The sequence below is a fragment of the Cryptotermes secundus genome, unplaced genomic scaffold (genome assembly GCF_002891405.2).
Source record: "Cryptotermes secundus unplaced genomic scaffold, Csec_1.0 scaffold126, whole genome shotgun sequence".
NCBI lineage: Eukaryota > Metazoa > Arthropoda > Insecta > Blattodea > Kalotermitidae > Cryptotermes > Cryptotermes secundus.
The window spans coordinates 96339-113714 of NW_019718617.1; the positions used below are offsets into that span (position 1 = coordinate 96339).

The 17376-nt window shown below is 36.6% G+C and overlaps 1 protein-coding gene across 1 annotated transcript in view; it reads left to right on the top strand.

Moving 5' to 3' along the window:
* Positions 1–17376, top strand: part of LOC111861578 (coiled-coil domain-containing protein 177) — a 34725-nt gene extending 17349 nt beyond the window's left edge. Inside the window, exons 6-13 of the mRNA XM_033750430.1 lie at positions 1802–2173; positions 4696–4846; positions 7281–7472; positions 9104–9283; positions 9589–9770; positions 12185–12397; positions 13690–13845; positions 16594–17376. Coding sequence (XP_033606321.1) covers positions 1802–2173; positions 4696–4846; positions 7281–7472; positions 9104–9283; positions 9589–9770; positions 12185–12397; positions 13690–13845; positions 16594–16717 — 1570 coding nt within the window. The 3' untranslated portion in view covers positions 16718–17376. The remainder of the gene's footprint in view (positions 1–1801; positions 2174–4695; positions 4847–7280; positions 7473–9103; positions 9284–9588; positions 9771–12184; positions 12398–13689; positions 13846–16593) is intronic.

The following is a 17376-nucleotide window of genomic DNA, read 5'->3' on the forward strand; positions in this document are numbered from 1 at the left end:
TCAGGATTTAACTTTCAACCTAGCCCTTTGCAGTGTTTCCTTGGAATTCAGTTGGAAATGATTTATGGATGCAGCTCACTGCACATTTTCATAAAGTTTACTTGTGAATTAATTTTGGACCTACTTTATTAAAACACTTGTTTTAGAATTTAGTAGGAAACCAATTTTTAAACTAACCATATTCAAACTTCTCTTAAAATCAATTAGAATTTTTTTTTTCCTTGGCACTACAGCCCCAGTGGGCCTAGGCCTACCTCCATGAACTTCTCCATTCACTTCGGTTTTTCTAGATCTTACACATTCGGTAGGACTCCTTGGATGGGTAATCAGCTCATCGCAACACAAACACAGAAAAACGCACACACAGAAACTAAATATCCATGCCCTGAGTGGAATTCGAACCCACGATCTTGGTTTCCAACTGAGCGAAGACAGTGCATGCCTTAGACCACTTGGCTACTGTGACCAGCTAGAAATTAATTTTAGGCCTGCCTATTTTCTATGAGTTTCTCAAATGTAATTGGAAATTAGTTTTGGACCTACACTATTTCACTGTTTTCGGTAAATTCATTTTGAAATGTATTTTGGACCTACTACTTATCAGTAAAGGTAAAGATTTCCCTGTGCTTATCTAATTAAGCACTACACCATGAAGGCGTATGGGGGAGTGAACGCATAGATACACATTTTCTTGACCTCGGCACTAGCTGGGGGTGGGTGGTCAGCTTCACGCCCCGGCCGCTTTACCCCAGAAAAAAGAGCCCCCGGTACCCATTAGATAGGAGGTTGGGTGGACACCACAGCCAGTCTGGATGACATGGAGAAGAGAAAATTCTTTGCCCTACCGGGACTAGAATTCTGACCACTTGGCAGTCCAGCCCATAGACAGTCCTCTATACTATCCCAGCTCCTCCCACTTTTCAACGTCTTCTTCAAATTCATTTTGTACTTGTTTTTGGCCAGTGACTGTGCAGTTTCAGTTGGGAACTTATTTTATTTCTATCGCCTTTCAAAGTTTTTTAAGTTCAACTGAAAATTATCTTTGACTGATCTCTTTTCAAATTTTGTTTTTAGTTCAAATTAAGAATTAATTTTTGGCCTATGTGCAACATTTTTGTTGAAATTAAACTGGGAATTAATTTGTCCCATTTCAAATTAAAATCAATATTAAATCAAATACAGCTCCACAGACTGTGCTGTTGAAATACCTTTTTTATTTTATGTACTGCATTACATGTTTCAATTTGAAAAGTTTATCATTAGATACACACCTCATACCATAGTAAACTACTGATTAATAAGTACAGTTTATTCTTTTTCATATACATTCAGGAGTCCATATTAGTGTTAGAAGATTAGAAGTTCATTCATTGTGCTAGTAGCATCAGTCATCATTCTGTCTTGAATTGTGAAAATAAAATAACTATGCAATCTTTTAACACATTTCATTATGTATGCAAAACAGGTTTAATGTTAATGATTTCCTATGGTATAAGTTGTACTCCTACTGATTTGTTCAGATTGAAACATGCAGGGCAGTATGTAACACAAGGTAACAGTTCCTTTTATGAAGCTGTATTTGAAAATTAAATGTTTATTTTAATTTTAATATGGAACATAATGTCGTAAAATTCAATTTTAAGATGTCCTATCTCTTTTCAGTGCCTTTATTACATTACTGTGAATGTTCAGGCTTTGAAAGAAGCTTTCTATTATATAAAAACTGAGATAAAGATCTGTAATTTTGCAATTCTGTGATGTACTTTGTGGGTGAGTAACGCAAAAATTTCTTCTTTATTAGTGCTGGAAAATGCAAGAGTTTTTCCATCCCCCCACATTTGCAACTTGGAAGTTCATCTTCAGAAATCTCATCCATTTCCTCGACATCAACAACAGTAAAAGTGAACAAAAGAAACACCCGACTGAGCAGCACTCATTTTGGTAAATCAGGTAGCAGAACTTCAGTCAAGCACCTGCAAAAATTCAGCTCTTTGTCTTCATCTGCCAGTTCACATGGAGCCAACAAGTACAAAATAAAATGTACAAATCTGCCCAAAAACCGAAACGGTCGTGATTACAGAACTGCAACTAACTATGATTCTAATCACACAAGCTGCAGTAGCAGCAGAGACAGCACTACAACTCCAATAAAGAGAAAACAGGTGTCCTTCAGGTCAGTTGGAGAAATTTCTGTAGGTCTCTTTCTACTTCTCCCATCATCCTTGTTTGCTGTTCCAACCAAATTACTTGTTCACAATTAAAGAAACTTAAAATTTAAGTAATTTATTCCTTAAAATCTAAGTAATTTTATTTCTTAAAGATTTCTAGCAATACATTTTATACTAGTTCATAAATATTAATTTATATATATTACTGACTTAATCTTCTTACTTACTAGTGCACAGACTATGCATGAACTGCTGAACTGTTCATAAAAACTGAATAACGAGAACAGAAATTACAAAAAAAAAAAAAAAAAAAAAAAAAAAAAAAAAAAAAAAAAAAAAAAAAAAAAAAAAAAAAAAAAAAAAAAAAAAAAAAAAAAAAAAAANTTTATGCACTCTGCTCACTGTATATGTCAGTTAAATCTCATTGCAGCCACTATAGGATACATTCTACGAAACTATGCCAATAGCAGCGATTTGTGATATCACCTTCATTGGTCTGACTCAAATTTGACTTCAAGCACCCATGTGGTTTACCAAAAGTGTTACAAAATATTACACTGGCCCTCAGACTTTCAGCCTTATCTGAATATGTAAACATCCAATTCTGTACAAGGAGGGAAATTTCTTGACTTCAAGAGGGTCTTTACTGCATGGTGTTATGTAATTAGTTATTTGGTGTGTCTTGTTCTACTTATTACTGCTGTTTGAACTACACTGGTTATGTAGTGATAAATGGGAAGGTGACTGTAAGTGATTATTTGGGAATTTGATAAAAGGAAGCAGTCAAATCCTCTTTAAAGTACCACCAAAAGTTTATACAGAGGTGAATGAAACCAAAATACCCTCATTCAGGAGTCAGAATAAAATACATTTAGGCTAAGAATCAAACTAAGGGGTTCTGTAATATTAGCCAGAAGTGCCAGTAACCTGACTGCAATGTTCAGGGATTTCTTCTCCCCATAATAGTTTCTGTTACGATTTGTGTAAAAAATAAAGCAAATTTAAGTAGATTCTAAAGGGCTGTGATGATCGTGTACAGTATAACTTGGTTTTTGGACCTTGTCCATCATCTGGTATTCTTGAAACTAGAAAACACTTTCTAGAATACCAGATGATGGATAAAGACCAAAAACCCAATAATTCTGAACAAATTTAATTTTAAGAATTATATCCATAATTGTCAAACTGTTTAAAAAATAAATACATGACTGTTTAGGCAGAATTTTAAAAGAATATGTTAATGATGACATTAAATAAAATATTAAATTATCATTTTTAATATGCCTTGTTAACTACTGAGAAGAGGGAACAAATAATAGTGTTTAATTTTTCATTTTCCTGTTTCATTTTCAGTTAATCTAAAGAAGAAAAATTATTGAAGAGATATAGCATTTTATAAGTAGTTTAAGATGTGTGTGTAATAATCCATCAGTGGGCCTAAAGTCTGTTGAACTGTTAAAGAATGACAAATCATAAAACAAATAAAACAGACAAAATTTATAGAGAATGAACCTCAACCTAAATTAACATGAATTTCCTCTTGGTAATAACATCTCCTCCACACTAGACAATATATTTTGACCTTCTGGAATCAGGTAGTGGCATTCCCTGTGTACCAAATGTTATGGTTATGCTGCCATGATTAGTCTTCTGTAGACAGGCAATGGTGCTTCATCCATGTCAGATGTAATGGTTATACCACCATGACTCAGTCATGAAGAATTAGGCAGTAATACTTCCACTGCACTAGATAATATGATTATACAGTCCATGATTCTTTGTCTGGAATTAGGTATTGCCATTTCATCCAGATGTAATGATTATTCATTCCCTATAAGTTTGTGATAATTAATTTATGTTGGGCATTTTCCACTGTCTGGAGTACATTTAATACATGCTGTCAAATATAAAATACATCAAATATATTATCAGAAAATAGACAACACCCAACACAATAACTGTGTAAGATGTAATGATTATACTGCCATGGCTCAGTCTTCTGGAATTTGGTAAAAGCATTTCTTTCACATAAAATGTTATAGTTACACAGATGTATCTTGGCCTTCTGAAATTAAACAGGGGCATTTCTTCCATGTAAATGTTTTAGCTGTACAGTCACGATTTGATCTTAAATTAAGTGGCATAAGCACAATAGACCACTGTAGGTCGCGGTGCAAGGGCCAAGAAGGCCTACCCCTCATACAATCAAGTAGTGGCATTTCTTCCAAATTATGTGTTACGTTTATATCTTCATGACTTGTATGTTCTGCAATTATTATCATCCCGCTTGAATTTTGAACAGTTTATCAGTTGTCCCCAATTAAACCTTTCACTGTTTTCCTTAATCTGTCAAAATTAACAACAGGACAGCTTATTCAAATGGGCCTTGACCACCTCCTTCCAAAACCCTACTGCTCACAATTCATGAGTATCTTCCCATTTCATTACATGCTATATAAGCCTTGCAGTTGAAACATCTTTAAACAATATAGGAATCACTCAGTGTTTTCACATTCTCTACTTACAGCTATATCACCACAGATGACTTACACCTGCCTGAACATGATCGCCGTATCCTTGAGTCAATGGCCTTCAAAAAAGAGACTGAGAGAGAAAATGACGAGTTTGCATATCAGGCCCATCAGCTCTGGGAGGAGGACAGAGAGCAGAGAGCACAAGTATATATTCATCTTTAACATGGACATTTATGGGGTTTGTTCCAATGAAACTCATTTGACACTGGAACTGAGTGACCACTTTTTGGTCCTGTTTGGATGGATTATGAACATGAATACCAATGTTTAATCAAATCACAGTGTGCCCATTTGCTGTAATGCACCAGCTCTGTTGCATAGCTTGTGGTGAACTGCTGGTGCATATTTGCTAACAGTGCCATGAATGAGTTTTATTTGAAGAATCAACATGTACTTCGCTTATGAGAAAACTTTGCTCTGAACAGCAGTAAATAGTTAAGGCCACTCTTAGTAATTTAATGAAACATCATTAGTGTATCTGAAATAATGTTTATTAACAACTATGAACAGGACAAGTTCAAAGAATGTTCAGGATGTTAGGTGCATCTCCAATCTCAACCCAATAATAAGTTGAGAAATGAATATTAAAGCCATGTGCCATTTTAATGATACATTTAAAATGTTTAGTTCTAATGTACCCATGTGGAGCTAGGACAGTTCAGTCAGTATAGTGACTATCCTACATGGTGGATAATTGGGGTTTAACTTCTGGCAAGGGCAGTTTTCTTGTGCCATGGTGCACAGACTAGCTGTGTTCCCCATTCAACTTCCTATTCTATGGATAGCAGTTCTCTTCCTCAAGATGTATAATGGCATGAATGGGAAGCTGATCATGCACCTCTGTCTAGCATCCAGGTTACATACATACATACATTTCATTTCACAAGTCCAAACAAATGGACATGAAGGTCATCAAACAAAAATTTAAACAAAAACACAGATAACGAAATAATTAAAACTAATTGCTTATGTTATGCTCCACATATTCAGAAACTGTATAAAAGGAATTATTCATAAGATATAAAAACAAATTTAAACAAACACACGGATAACAAAATAATTAAAACTAATTTAATAATGTACAAACTATATCTGCACTCCCTCAACTATCTTCATGGCATGGCCTTAACTAATTAAGCACAGACACAAGTTAATTTTTCAAATAATAGTATAGAACTTACAGTACAACACGACACAAATCTGACATGTTACATTCATTGGCTTCTACCAGCACACAAAAATAATTCTCACAGTAGTCATGCTGTTACTATTCATTTTTCTAAACATAATCTCAATGAAACTCACTCATAGAGCTGAATCCTTCTTGAGAAGCTGTCAGTTGTGCAGCTACTCAAGAACTTTGCAGTATTTTATGGAACCCAAAGGTTTATCACCGTGTTCACTGGAGCCCTCCACTGGTCCCTATACTGAGTCAGATCAATCCAATTTATACCATCCCATCCTATCTCTCCAAGATCCATTTTAATATTGCCCACCCACCTACATCTTGGTCTTCCTAGTGGTCTCTTTCCTTCTAGTTTTCCCACCAATATCTTATATGGATTCCTCTTCTCCCCATTCGTGCTACATGCCCTGCCCATCTCATCATCCTTCACTTGAGCTAATTATGCATGGAGAAGAGTACAAGCTATGAAGCTCCTCATTTTACAGTTTTCTCCTACATCCCATCACTTCATCTCTCTTTGGGCCAAATATTCTCAGTATCCTGTTCTCAAACACCCTTAGTCTATGTTCCTCCCTTAATGTTTGAGACCAAGTTTCACACCCATACAGAACCAGAGGCAAAATTATAGTTTTGTATATTTTTAATTTTTATGTTTTCAGACAGCAGACGAGAAAAAATGTTCTGAACTGAATGGTAGCAAGCATTACCCGAATTCAATCTCTTCTTAATTTCCTCCTGAATAAGGTTTTGATTTGTTATAGTAGCTCCCAAATATCTGAACTGTGTCACATTTTCAAAACGTCTATTAGCTATCTTTATGTCATGATGTTGCCCTGCATTTTGGTGATGAGACAGCAACATATACTTAGTTTTCTCTGTGTTTACTTCTAGATCAAGCTCTTTACTTGCGTCAATTAAAGTTTGTGTGTTTTTCTTTATGGTATCTACATTATCACCCAGTAGATTCACATCATCAGCGCAGACTAACAGCTGATGTGTCCCGTTTAATTTCAGTCCCACCTGGTTTCCCTGGACCTTCCTAATGGCATATTCTAAAGCAAAGCTGAAAAGCAGTGGTGATAAAGCATCTTCTTGTTTTAGACCATTCTGGATAGGAAAATTATCAGACAAATATTTACCTATACATCTCAATGAAACTAGCATATTTTAAAAGATTTATTGCCATATATAAATGAGGATCCTACAGTTCTGTTATTGCCCTTGCCTCAGAAGTTTGCTCTGTTGTACTGACGATGAGTTAGGAAGAAATGTAGGAAAATATCTTATGATCTTGACATAATTAATTTATAAATATTAAGCAAAAAATTAATTTTGTTGTCAACACCAATGCAAATATTACACAGAATTCCATAATGACAAAATGTGATGCAGCAAAATATTGTGGAGATGGCACAGTGGAGACAGTCAGTGGCAGAAAAGAGAAGAATGGAAAGTATCGAAAACTCCCGTAAAATGGAGGAGATGAAGCAGAGTCTTCGGCAGTCACAACAGCAGCTAGAATGCAGAATTCGCAAAAAAGAAGAATCTGCTATGAAGTTACGCCACGCTGTACAGGAACGAAAGGTTTGAGAAAATTCACTTTTTCTGTTACACATCATCAGTGACTAACTTTTAAAAACTCTAGTTTTAAATTATGAGTTACTCACCTCAACCCATAGCTCTTTTGACTTATGCATCCTGATATGATCTTCAGTAATGCAGTTCTCTTCTCCTTGTTTTTCCATTAGGATTTGTGGCTTTGAAGCTCATTCCAGGGTTCATAACTAAAATCGGTTCTTCCATCTACACCTAGATGTGTCTACAGCTTCTTTTCCTGTATATTTTAGGGGAGTCACCTTGCATTCTGTTTACACACTGTCTTCAATTTAACTGATAATTTTGTGTCAGTTATTTTCATGGTTTACAGTCTGCATCTTCTTCCTTAATTTTGTAATTTGCCTCTTAAGGTTATTCCCAGTAGCAATCGAAGAAATCTCATATGTGCAATTGAAAAAAAATGAAAAGAAATATTGTAGCATGTAGATCTGTATCTAGGCAATGGCTCAGTAAATATGTTCCCATGGCAACAGATATGTATACAACAATAGAGGTACAACTGGAAGCAGTGTCTTCTATGGTCCACGCCCTGAACTTTGTTATGCAATGGCGTGGTAAACACACCTCCACAACAATAGAAGACCTGTTTCCTACATGGTCCATTCCAAAAGGTTATCAAGAAGGCAAGTTTAGAGTTTAGTTCAGTTGCCGGACTGTAAGCGAACAGTTTTAAATTTGTTACCAGGAAACATATAGTGAAGACAATGCAAACTGTAGAAGATTTAGCATGTAGTGATGTGCAAAATGTAAAAGATAAAGTTGTCCCTGTGCTTAATTGATTAAGCACTATGCCATGAAGGCATATGGGGAGTGAATGTATAGATCCACATTTTCTTAACCTCAGCACTGGTTAGAGGCAAGTGGTCAGCTTCAAGCTCCGGTCACTTTACCCCTAAGGAAAGAGTCCCCAGTACCCATTATATGGGAGGCTGGGTGGACCCAGAGCCGGTCTGGACGACATAAAGAAGTGAAAATTCTTGCCTCACCGGGACTTGAACTCTGACTCCTCCGACCTCCAGCCTGTAGCCAGTCGCTATACTGACTGAGCTATCCCAGCCTATGTAGTGATTTGTAAAGTGTGGAAATCAGTGAGTGCTATGGTTATTTACAGTTATTACTTGTAAGTGGTCAATAAATCCAAATATTGAAAACCCCACCTATAGTCACTCTTGCTGCATACATGACAATATATTCAGGGTTGGTATAGCAGACATCATACCTAAGCGAAAAGCATGCTTTTCTTTTATTGCTAGTGGGGTGGGACTAAGTCCCTTGTACTGCAGCCACTTCTGGCCTATTGTACCAGCCCCCGATAATAGGTGAGGGTGATTGTGGAGCAATTGGTGGAAGGAAGATTGGCAGGGGAAACTGAAGTACTGGGATAAAACCTGCTGCAGCGCCACTTTGTCCACCACAAATCCCACTTGACCTGACCCGTGCTCGAACCCAGGCCGCCACAGTGGGAAGCCAGTGACTAACCACTTGAGCTATGGCGCAGCCTAAAAGCATGCTTAGTGTTAGCAGTAAAATGATTAATTCTGGATTAGCGTCCACAACTACTATCCTGTATATGTGACAAAATGTAGAATTTGTTATAGATGAGTAAAGTAGAAGAACGCAATCAGTCTGCTGCAAAACGTCGGGCTGAAGCAGAGGCAGCATGCCAACAGCGAGAGCTGGAAGCAGCCCAATGGCAACAAATGCTGGATGAGCAACAGAAGCTACGGCTTGAGAGAGCAGAAACTGCAAGGCTGCAACACCAAGAGACTTATCGCAGGGTTTGTTTTTTATGATTGAACTTCTGATTCTACCACATAGTACCAAAACAAGATGTTTTGCCTGAAAAATACAACTTATATGATAGTGTCTAAGAGGGAGAATATATATAGGTGGACCTACCTGAAACCTTGTTAGATTGTACTGCCATGCTGAATCTTAAAAGAGATATCACTTGTGAGATACCATGACAAATGTTGGTCATGTTAATCAGTAACCTGATTTAAACCAGACCACTCCCCCATACAAGGGCGTGGAGTTACCACTGAACTTAAATATACATTGCTCTTGATCGGACCTCTTTCAGAGAGTTGCCAGTGCTAATAGGGTGGAAGAAATCCGCCATCAAGAATGCTGGCAGCAGATGCAAGAAGAAACCAAGGCAGCACTGCAAGAACTGCGCAGACTCTGTCGAGAACGGGAAGAACATGCACAAGAAAATTACAAACAAATTCAGCAAGATCGTAACAAGCAACTCAAGGGGCAGAGGTAAGACAGAGTAATCAATAAACACATCTTCCTCCTCCACTGACGCTACCATCAGGGTGAATTCTTTTATATCAGAGCTACTTTCATTCATCTTTGTCTTTTGGTAAATACTCCATGTCTTTTCCACTTTTTCTGATAGTCTTTTATACATGTATATTTTCTAGTAGTTGGTCTCTCCATCTAGGCCTTGGTCTTCCAAGTGGCTGTTCATTCAGTATCTTAATTTACCTGTATTTACCCTCCTGTAGGAGTTCTGTTTTCATTCATACATCCATGCCTCTGCATCCTTAATCCACTGGCAAACTCTGATGACTGAGGAACATATGCACATTCAAGCAATGTTAGCTATTTTGTTCATGGTGAAGTGCTTCTGGATGAAAGTATAAATCGCTAGGTAGTGATCAAATTCCGGCAGAACTTATTCTAAGATCCACAATCTAATTACTTCTATATGACATAAGGAAAAATTACCTGATCAATGTAAGGGAGTCTATTATTGTACCAGTTCACAAGAAGGGTGATAAAACTGACTGTAGTAATTATCGGGGGATATCACTGCTATCAACTTCATACAAAATTTCATCCAATATTCTTCTCTCAAGGTTAAGTCCATATATAGATGAAATTATTGGGGATCATCAGTTTGGATTTTGACGTAACAGATGAACTACTGACAGATCATTTGCATTCGTCAGGTACTGGAGAAAAATGGGAGTACTATGAGACAGTACATCAGCTATTCATAGACTTCAAGAAAGCCTGTAATTCAGTTTGGAGGGAAGTATTGTACAATATTCTGATAGAGTTTGGGATACCCATGAAACTAGTTAGGTTGATTAAAATGTGTTTAAACGAAACATATAGTAAAGTCCGTGTAGGTAAACATTTGTCTGATAAATTTCCTCTCCAGAATGGTCTAAAACAAGGAGATGCTTTATCACCACTCCTTTTCAACTTTGCCTTAGAATATGCAATTAGGAAGGTCCAGGGAAACCAGGTGGGACTGAAATTAAATGGGACACATCAGCTGTTAGTCTGTGCTGATGATGTGAATCTACTGGGTGATAATGTAGATACCATAAAGAAAAACACACAACCTTTAATTGACACAAGTAAAGAGGTTGATCTAGAAGTAAACACAGAGAAAACTAAGTATATGTTACTGTCTCGTCACCAAAATGCAGGGCAAAATCATGACATCAAGATAGGAAACAGATGTTCTGAAAATGTGGCACAGTTCAGATATTTGGGAACATTGATAACAGATCAAAACCTGATTCAGGAGGAAATTAAGAGGAGATTGAACTCGGGTAATGGTTGCTACCATTCAATCCAGAACCTTCTGACTTCTCATCTGCTGTCTAAAAACATAAAAATTAGAATATACAAAACTATAATTTTGCCTGTGGTTCTGTATGGGTGTGAAACTTGGTCTCTGACATTAAGGGAGGAACATAGACTGAGGGTGTTTGAGAACAGGATGTTGCGGAGAATATTTGGACCGAAGAGGGATGAAGTGACAGGAGGCTGGAGAAAACTGCATAATGAGGAGCTTCATAATTTGTACTCTTCTCCAAGTATAATTAGAATGATCTTGTCAAGGAGGATGAAGTGGGCAGGTCATATAGCATGAATGGGGGAGATGAGGAATGCGTATAGGATATTGGTGGGAAAGCCAGAAGAAAAGCAACTCCTAGGAAAACCATGACATAGGTGGGTGGGTAATATTAAAATGGAACTTAGAGAGAGAAGCTGGAGTGGTATGGACTGGATTTATCTGGCTCAGGATATGGACCACTGGAGGGCTCTTTTGAACCCAGTAATAAACCTTCAGGCTCCACATGTTGGGAAGTCCTTGAGTAGATACACAACTGGCATCTTCTCAAGAAGGGCTCAGCTCCATGAAGTTAGTCAGTCAGTTAGTTAGTTGGTTAGTTAACAGCCAGAGAAAAAGGTGCCAAAAGAGACTAACTGGACCTCAGACAAACAGAGCAAAATGGTATTGAAGAAAAGTACATGAGGAAATGTATGATTCATATTGTTTATTATGGTTAGGTTGATTAAATCAAGAAAGGTGAGATAAGTAATGTACCATGCATGATGAGATATGTATACAAAATTTTAGCCGATAACCTCAAGTGAAGACATCATTTGAAAGACCTATATGTAGATGGGAGGATAATATTAAAATGGATCTCATATTGAATGTGAGATGGCTTAAGATATGGTCCAATGATAGGGTTTGCTGAACATGCTGAAGAATCTTCACTTTTCTAAAAATCAGGACTTCCATTGATCAAGTGATTACTATCATCTGCTTTAAGAGGACCTGTATTATGGAACAGTTCAAGAGAGCCATACAAAAGTACACATATGAATGGATCTGTCAGCTTTGTATCACACTTATTTTGCAGTTTAGAACGATCCATCAAGTTTCAACAAGTTCATCAGTTACATGATGAGCTTGACCTTGGCCTGAAGAAATGGCAGGATCAAATACTAGCCTTGCAGCGGAAGGCAACACGGCAAGCAGAAGCTAAAGCAACACACCATTTGGACAGCAAGCGACAGAAAGTTGAGAATGAGAACAGGGCAAGGCGGTTGCACCATATACACCTCATGGACAGGTCAGTCTATCGTGATGTGTTATATGGTATATATAACACACCATACAACTTGTTAGGTAACATTTTTAATGCATTTCTATGTGTTATATATACAAAAAGCATAAAAACAATGCATAATAGAGAGGTCATGTCTGCCCATCCATCCACCTGTTTCACCTCCAAAACTGATGGATGGGTTTTGACAAAATTCGATAGAGGAGGCTATACTAGAAGTTAGCAGGTGCATTTGATACAAATACATTTGATACTTGATACAAAATTCCTTGGAATATATGTAGACAGTACACTGTCTTGGAAAATACATATTGAACAAATTATACCTAAATTAAATGCAGCTTGCTATGCGATGAGATCAATTAAGCCTTTTATGTCACAGGAAACACTGAAGATGGTTTACCATGCCTACTTTCATTCTATTATGAACTATGGATTAATATTTTGGGGGAACTCTTCACATAGTGTAATAATTTTTAAAATACAAAAGAATATAATTAGAATCATTACAGGATGTAGAAGTAGAGATTCATGTAGAGAATTATTTAAGAAATTAAAAATTCTACCTCTTCAATCGCAATACATATTATCGCTTCTCTTATTTGTTGTTTACAACAAAGATAAATTCAAATTAAATTCTGATGTCTATAACATGAATACTAGGCAAAAATATAACTTCCACCTACCATCATCAACTTTATCAGTATATCAAAAAGGAGTCTACTTTACTGGCATAAAAGTGTTCAACAATCTGCCACAAAGTATTAAAAACTTGGGCAATGATACTAAAAAGTTTAAATCAGAGTTAAAGAATTATCTACATGCTCATTCCTTCTACTCTTTAGATGAATACTTCAATGTAAATAGAGAATGATGTCAAATTAAGTTACATTAATTTTTAAGCTAAAATTGCCTGTACTTATGTATGTAACCTTTTGACTTGTTCTGTATCCAAAGGTACTAACCTGCTTAGGATTTATAGAATGTAACTAAATTCAATTCAATTCAATTTAATTTTTGTTTAAATCAGTCCACTATAATCTCTACCTTAAATGAAATTAAAATCATACTTCTTTGATAAGTCCAAAAAATTGTTCTTGTATGAGTGATGACCTAAACTCTATAAATTTGGTTCAGGATATGCATCAAGGACTAAATTTTTAAAATATGATAAATTATCAAATAAAAAATAAAATTTTTGACAACTGAAAATGGTCAAGTGCAGAAGACCATTAATTTTGGAGTTAACTGGTGTCAGTCATGAAGGTGTCTACATAATAATGTTATAAATACTATAGGATCACTCGTGAAGACAAAGCTCGAGTGTGCTACATCCAAGAGCTCATATCGCGGAAGGAGGCAAAAATGAAACGGATGGCTAAGGAGCGTGATATGGCCATTAGAGAGTCCCGTCTGCAGGCACAGACAACAGCTGATCTTAGGGAACATATTAGGTATGCCAAATAACATACTATAGAAATGCTAATCATCTAGTTGTACCATTCTTCAGTCATAAAAACATACAGAATGGAGGAAGCTTTTCAATGTTTCAGAGATGTCTGGTAACACAAGGTTTCCTGATTTTGAGGTTGGAAAAAAATTAATTTATTTGTATATTTTATAACATTGCACATTGCAACAGAAATAGCATTTGCAGTTCATAGATTAAGTGTTTTGAAGACTTCCTGTAAGACAAGTTCATTGTTTATTGTACTCTACAGTACAGACAGGTCCCAGGTTCAAATCTTGGGCCACAAAATAGGTACTCAGACTGAGGTTTCTGTGGTTCTCCTCAGTCCTTCAAGGAAAATGATGATTCAGTACATTGAAATAGGCCCTGATCTACTCTTCCATTTAAAATTCATCCTACCACTAGACAGTAAATAACTTAATCCAGTGACTAATGAGAGATCAGTCACATGTCCAATCAATAACTCTATTTGCTCCACTGGTATCCATTATGTTTTTAAGGCATCTGACCAATTAAATACGGGTATTTATGTGTTACAATAGACATTTCCAGGATAAAAGGACAAGAAAACTAAGATACAATCCCATATACACACACCAGAAAACTATACTAACTTAATTTTCAGGAAAAAATCAATTGCACATACATTTCCATTTCACTTCATAAGTATGTGCATATTCTGTAAAGAAAAAATTCCTATTGTCTTCTTTTTCTTCTCTAGATGCTACACAGATACTTTTATACCCTGGTCTGTAATTCACTTCACTTTTATGTGCCCTACAGTTGTTCATTCATTGTTAAGTTTTTCATCCACTGTGTCTGCATTACTGCATATTTTGATTGGAATAAAATATCTGTATTTGTTTCCTACTTCTCCATTGTCAATTTTCTTTCACACTTCATATGCACATCCTTCTAGCAGCATGTCATGATGTAAAAGTTATCCCTGTAACGGGATATGAAGGCCCATAGTGTTGTGAGGGGTTGATGCTCCCCACACCTTCTATACAATCGGCTCACAGATGGCAGTAAGGTTTGTGTCATGATGCAGATCTCATAATTTTCTAACATATTAATTCTGTATGCCATGTTTTTGCTTTAGCTTTCACTGATTCCACACAGATTTTAACCAATGTAATTTTTCTTGTATATCATTATCATACAATGGTGGTTAGAGTTTCTTGTCTATGTGCTCAAACAAATTTACTATGTAAATTTGTCTGTTGATCACAACAATTACACACTTCCAATAAATAACAGATATGCTCAGATGTTGATAAAAACAGTTAGTTTATTAAGATGTTATTTTTTGCTACCAAGGAATAGGTCTATGTCTGAGAATTCTTGTGGTCTTTTGTAACAAGCTTATTTTCTACAGTGAATTGTTAACCCCACGCCCCCTCCCCAGGTGGAGGACAACCCCCTGTCCGCTGTCGGTCACTGCTTATTTAATATATTTACAGCTGGCTGACTGACTGTAGTAATTATTGTGGGATATCACTGCTATTAACTTCATACAAAATTTTATTGAATATTCTTACCTCAAGTTTAAATCCATATATAGATTAAATTATTGGGAATCATCAGTGTGGGTTTCAATATAACAGATCAACTGCTGATCAGATCTTTTTCATTTGTCAGATACTGGAGAAAAAATGGGAGTACAATGAGACAGTACATCAGCTATTCATAGACTTCAAGAAAGCCCATGATTCGCTTAGGAGGGAAGTATTGTACAATACTCTGTTAGAGTTTCGGATACCCATGAAAATAGTCAGGCTGATTAAAATGTGTTTAAACGAAAAGTATGGTAAAGTCCGTATAGCTAAACATTTGTCTGATAATTTTCCTATCCAGAATGGTCTAAAACAAGATGCTTTATCACCACTCCTTTTCAACTTTGCTTTAGAATTGCGATTAGGAAGGTCCAACAAACCAGGTGGGACTGAAATTAAATGGGACGTATCAGCTGTTGGCCTATGCCGATGATGTGAATCTACTGGGTGATAATGTAGATACCATAAAGAAAAAAACACAAACTTTAATTGATGCAAGTAAAGAGAAAACACAGAGAAAACTAAGTATATGTTGCTGTCTCGTCACCAAAATGCAGGGCATAATGTTGATATAAAGATAGGAAACAGATGTTTTGAAAATGAGGCACAGTTCAGATATTTGAGAATGACGATAACACATCAAAGCCTATTGAGAAGGAAATGCTTCAAATGGATCTTAGAGAGATAGGATGGGATGGGATGGATTGGATTGATCTGGCTCAGGATAGGGATCAGTAGAGGACTCTTATGAACACAGTAATGAACCTTTGGGTTCAATAAAGTGCTGGGAAGTTCTTGAGTAGCTGCACAATTGGCAGTTTCTCAAGAAAGGCTCAGCTCCATGAGTGAGTTATTTTTTGCCACATGTTTCAGTCACCTAAAACCATAATCAGGCATTCATAAACAGTAAAATGCATCTATGTTTGTTACTAGACTGAATGTCACAGCTGTATTTTAAAGTTTATAAATGCCTGATTATGGTCATAAATGACCGAAACATGTGGCAAAAAATAATATCTCAATAAACTAACTGATTTTACCAGCATCTGTTCCTATTATTTATTTATTGGAAGCATAAAATTGTTGTGGTCAAGAGAAAAATTTACATCGTAGTGACATACACAACACGATGCAAAACATACAAATAAAGATCAGACAATTTTGTTGGATTTTAGGAGAACCTTATCACCAGAGACATTTGACCGAAAGGCAGCACGGGTTGCTCTGGAGATGAGAATTGCTGGTCGTCCTCCTACTGCAAGCCCTCCAATGAACAGATCTCACATCTTCCTGGGCTGAATGTTATTTTAATGCTCTTGTATTTGGCTTTGTTGCTATATATATATATATATATTTGCTATGAACCACTGATTAGATAAGGAATAGGAAATATTGTCTAGTTACATCTGGGAAAACAATACAAACAACTGAATGATTCTCTACCCAAGAAGCTGTAAGGATGTGGTGGTTTGTGACTTCTGTTTTTATGTTAAAGGTGTTGGTAACATGTTGCGGTAGGTAGCCTTGATAAAATAAGAAATTAAGAATTCCCGATAGTTTCATTATATAATAGGTGCCAGGGTAGCATAGTGTGCATAGCAACTGGCTACAGGCTGGATGACCAAGGAGTTGGAACTCAAGTCCCAGTAGGATCAAGAATTATCTCTTCTCCGCATCGTCCAGACTGGCTCTGGGACCCACCCAGTTTCCTATCCAATGGTTACCAGGGGATCTATCCCCGAGAGTAAAGCTGCCAGGGTGTGAAGCTGACCACTCACTTGCAACTAGTGCCAAGGTCATGAAAATGTGGATCTATATAACCACTCCCCCATACCACAGGGACAACTTAATCTTTTTTCACCTTCATTATACAATATGATGAAACCTGCTTATTTTTTTTATTGCTAGTGGGGTGGGACTAAGTCCCTTGCACTGCAGTCACTTCTGGCCTATTGTAC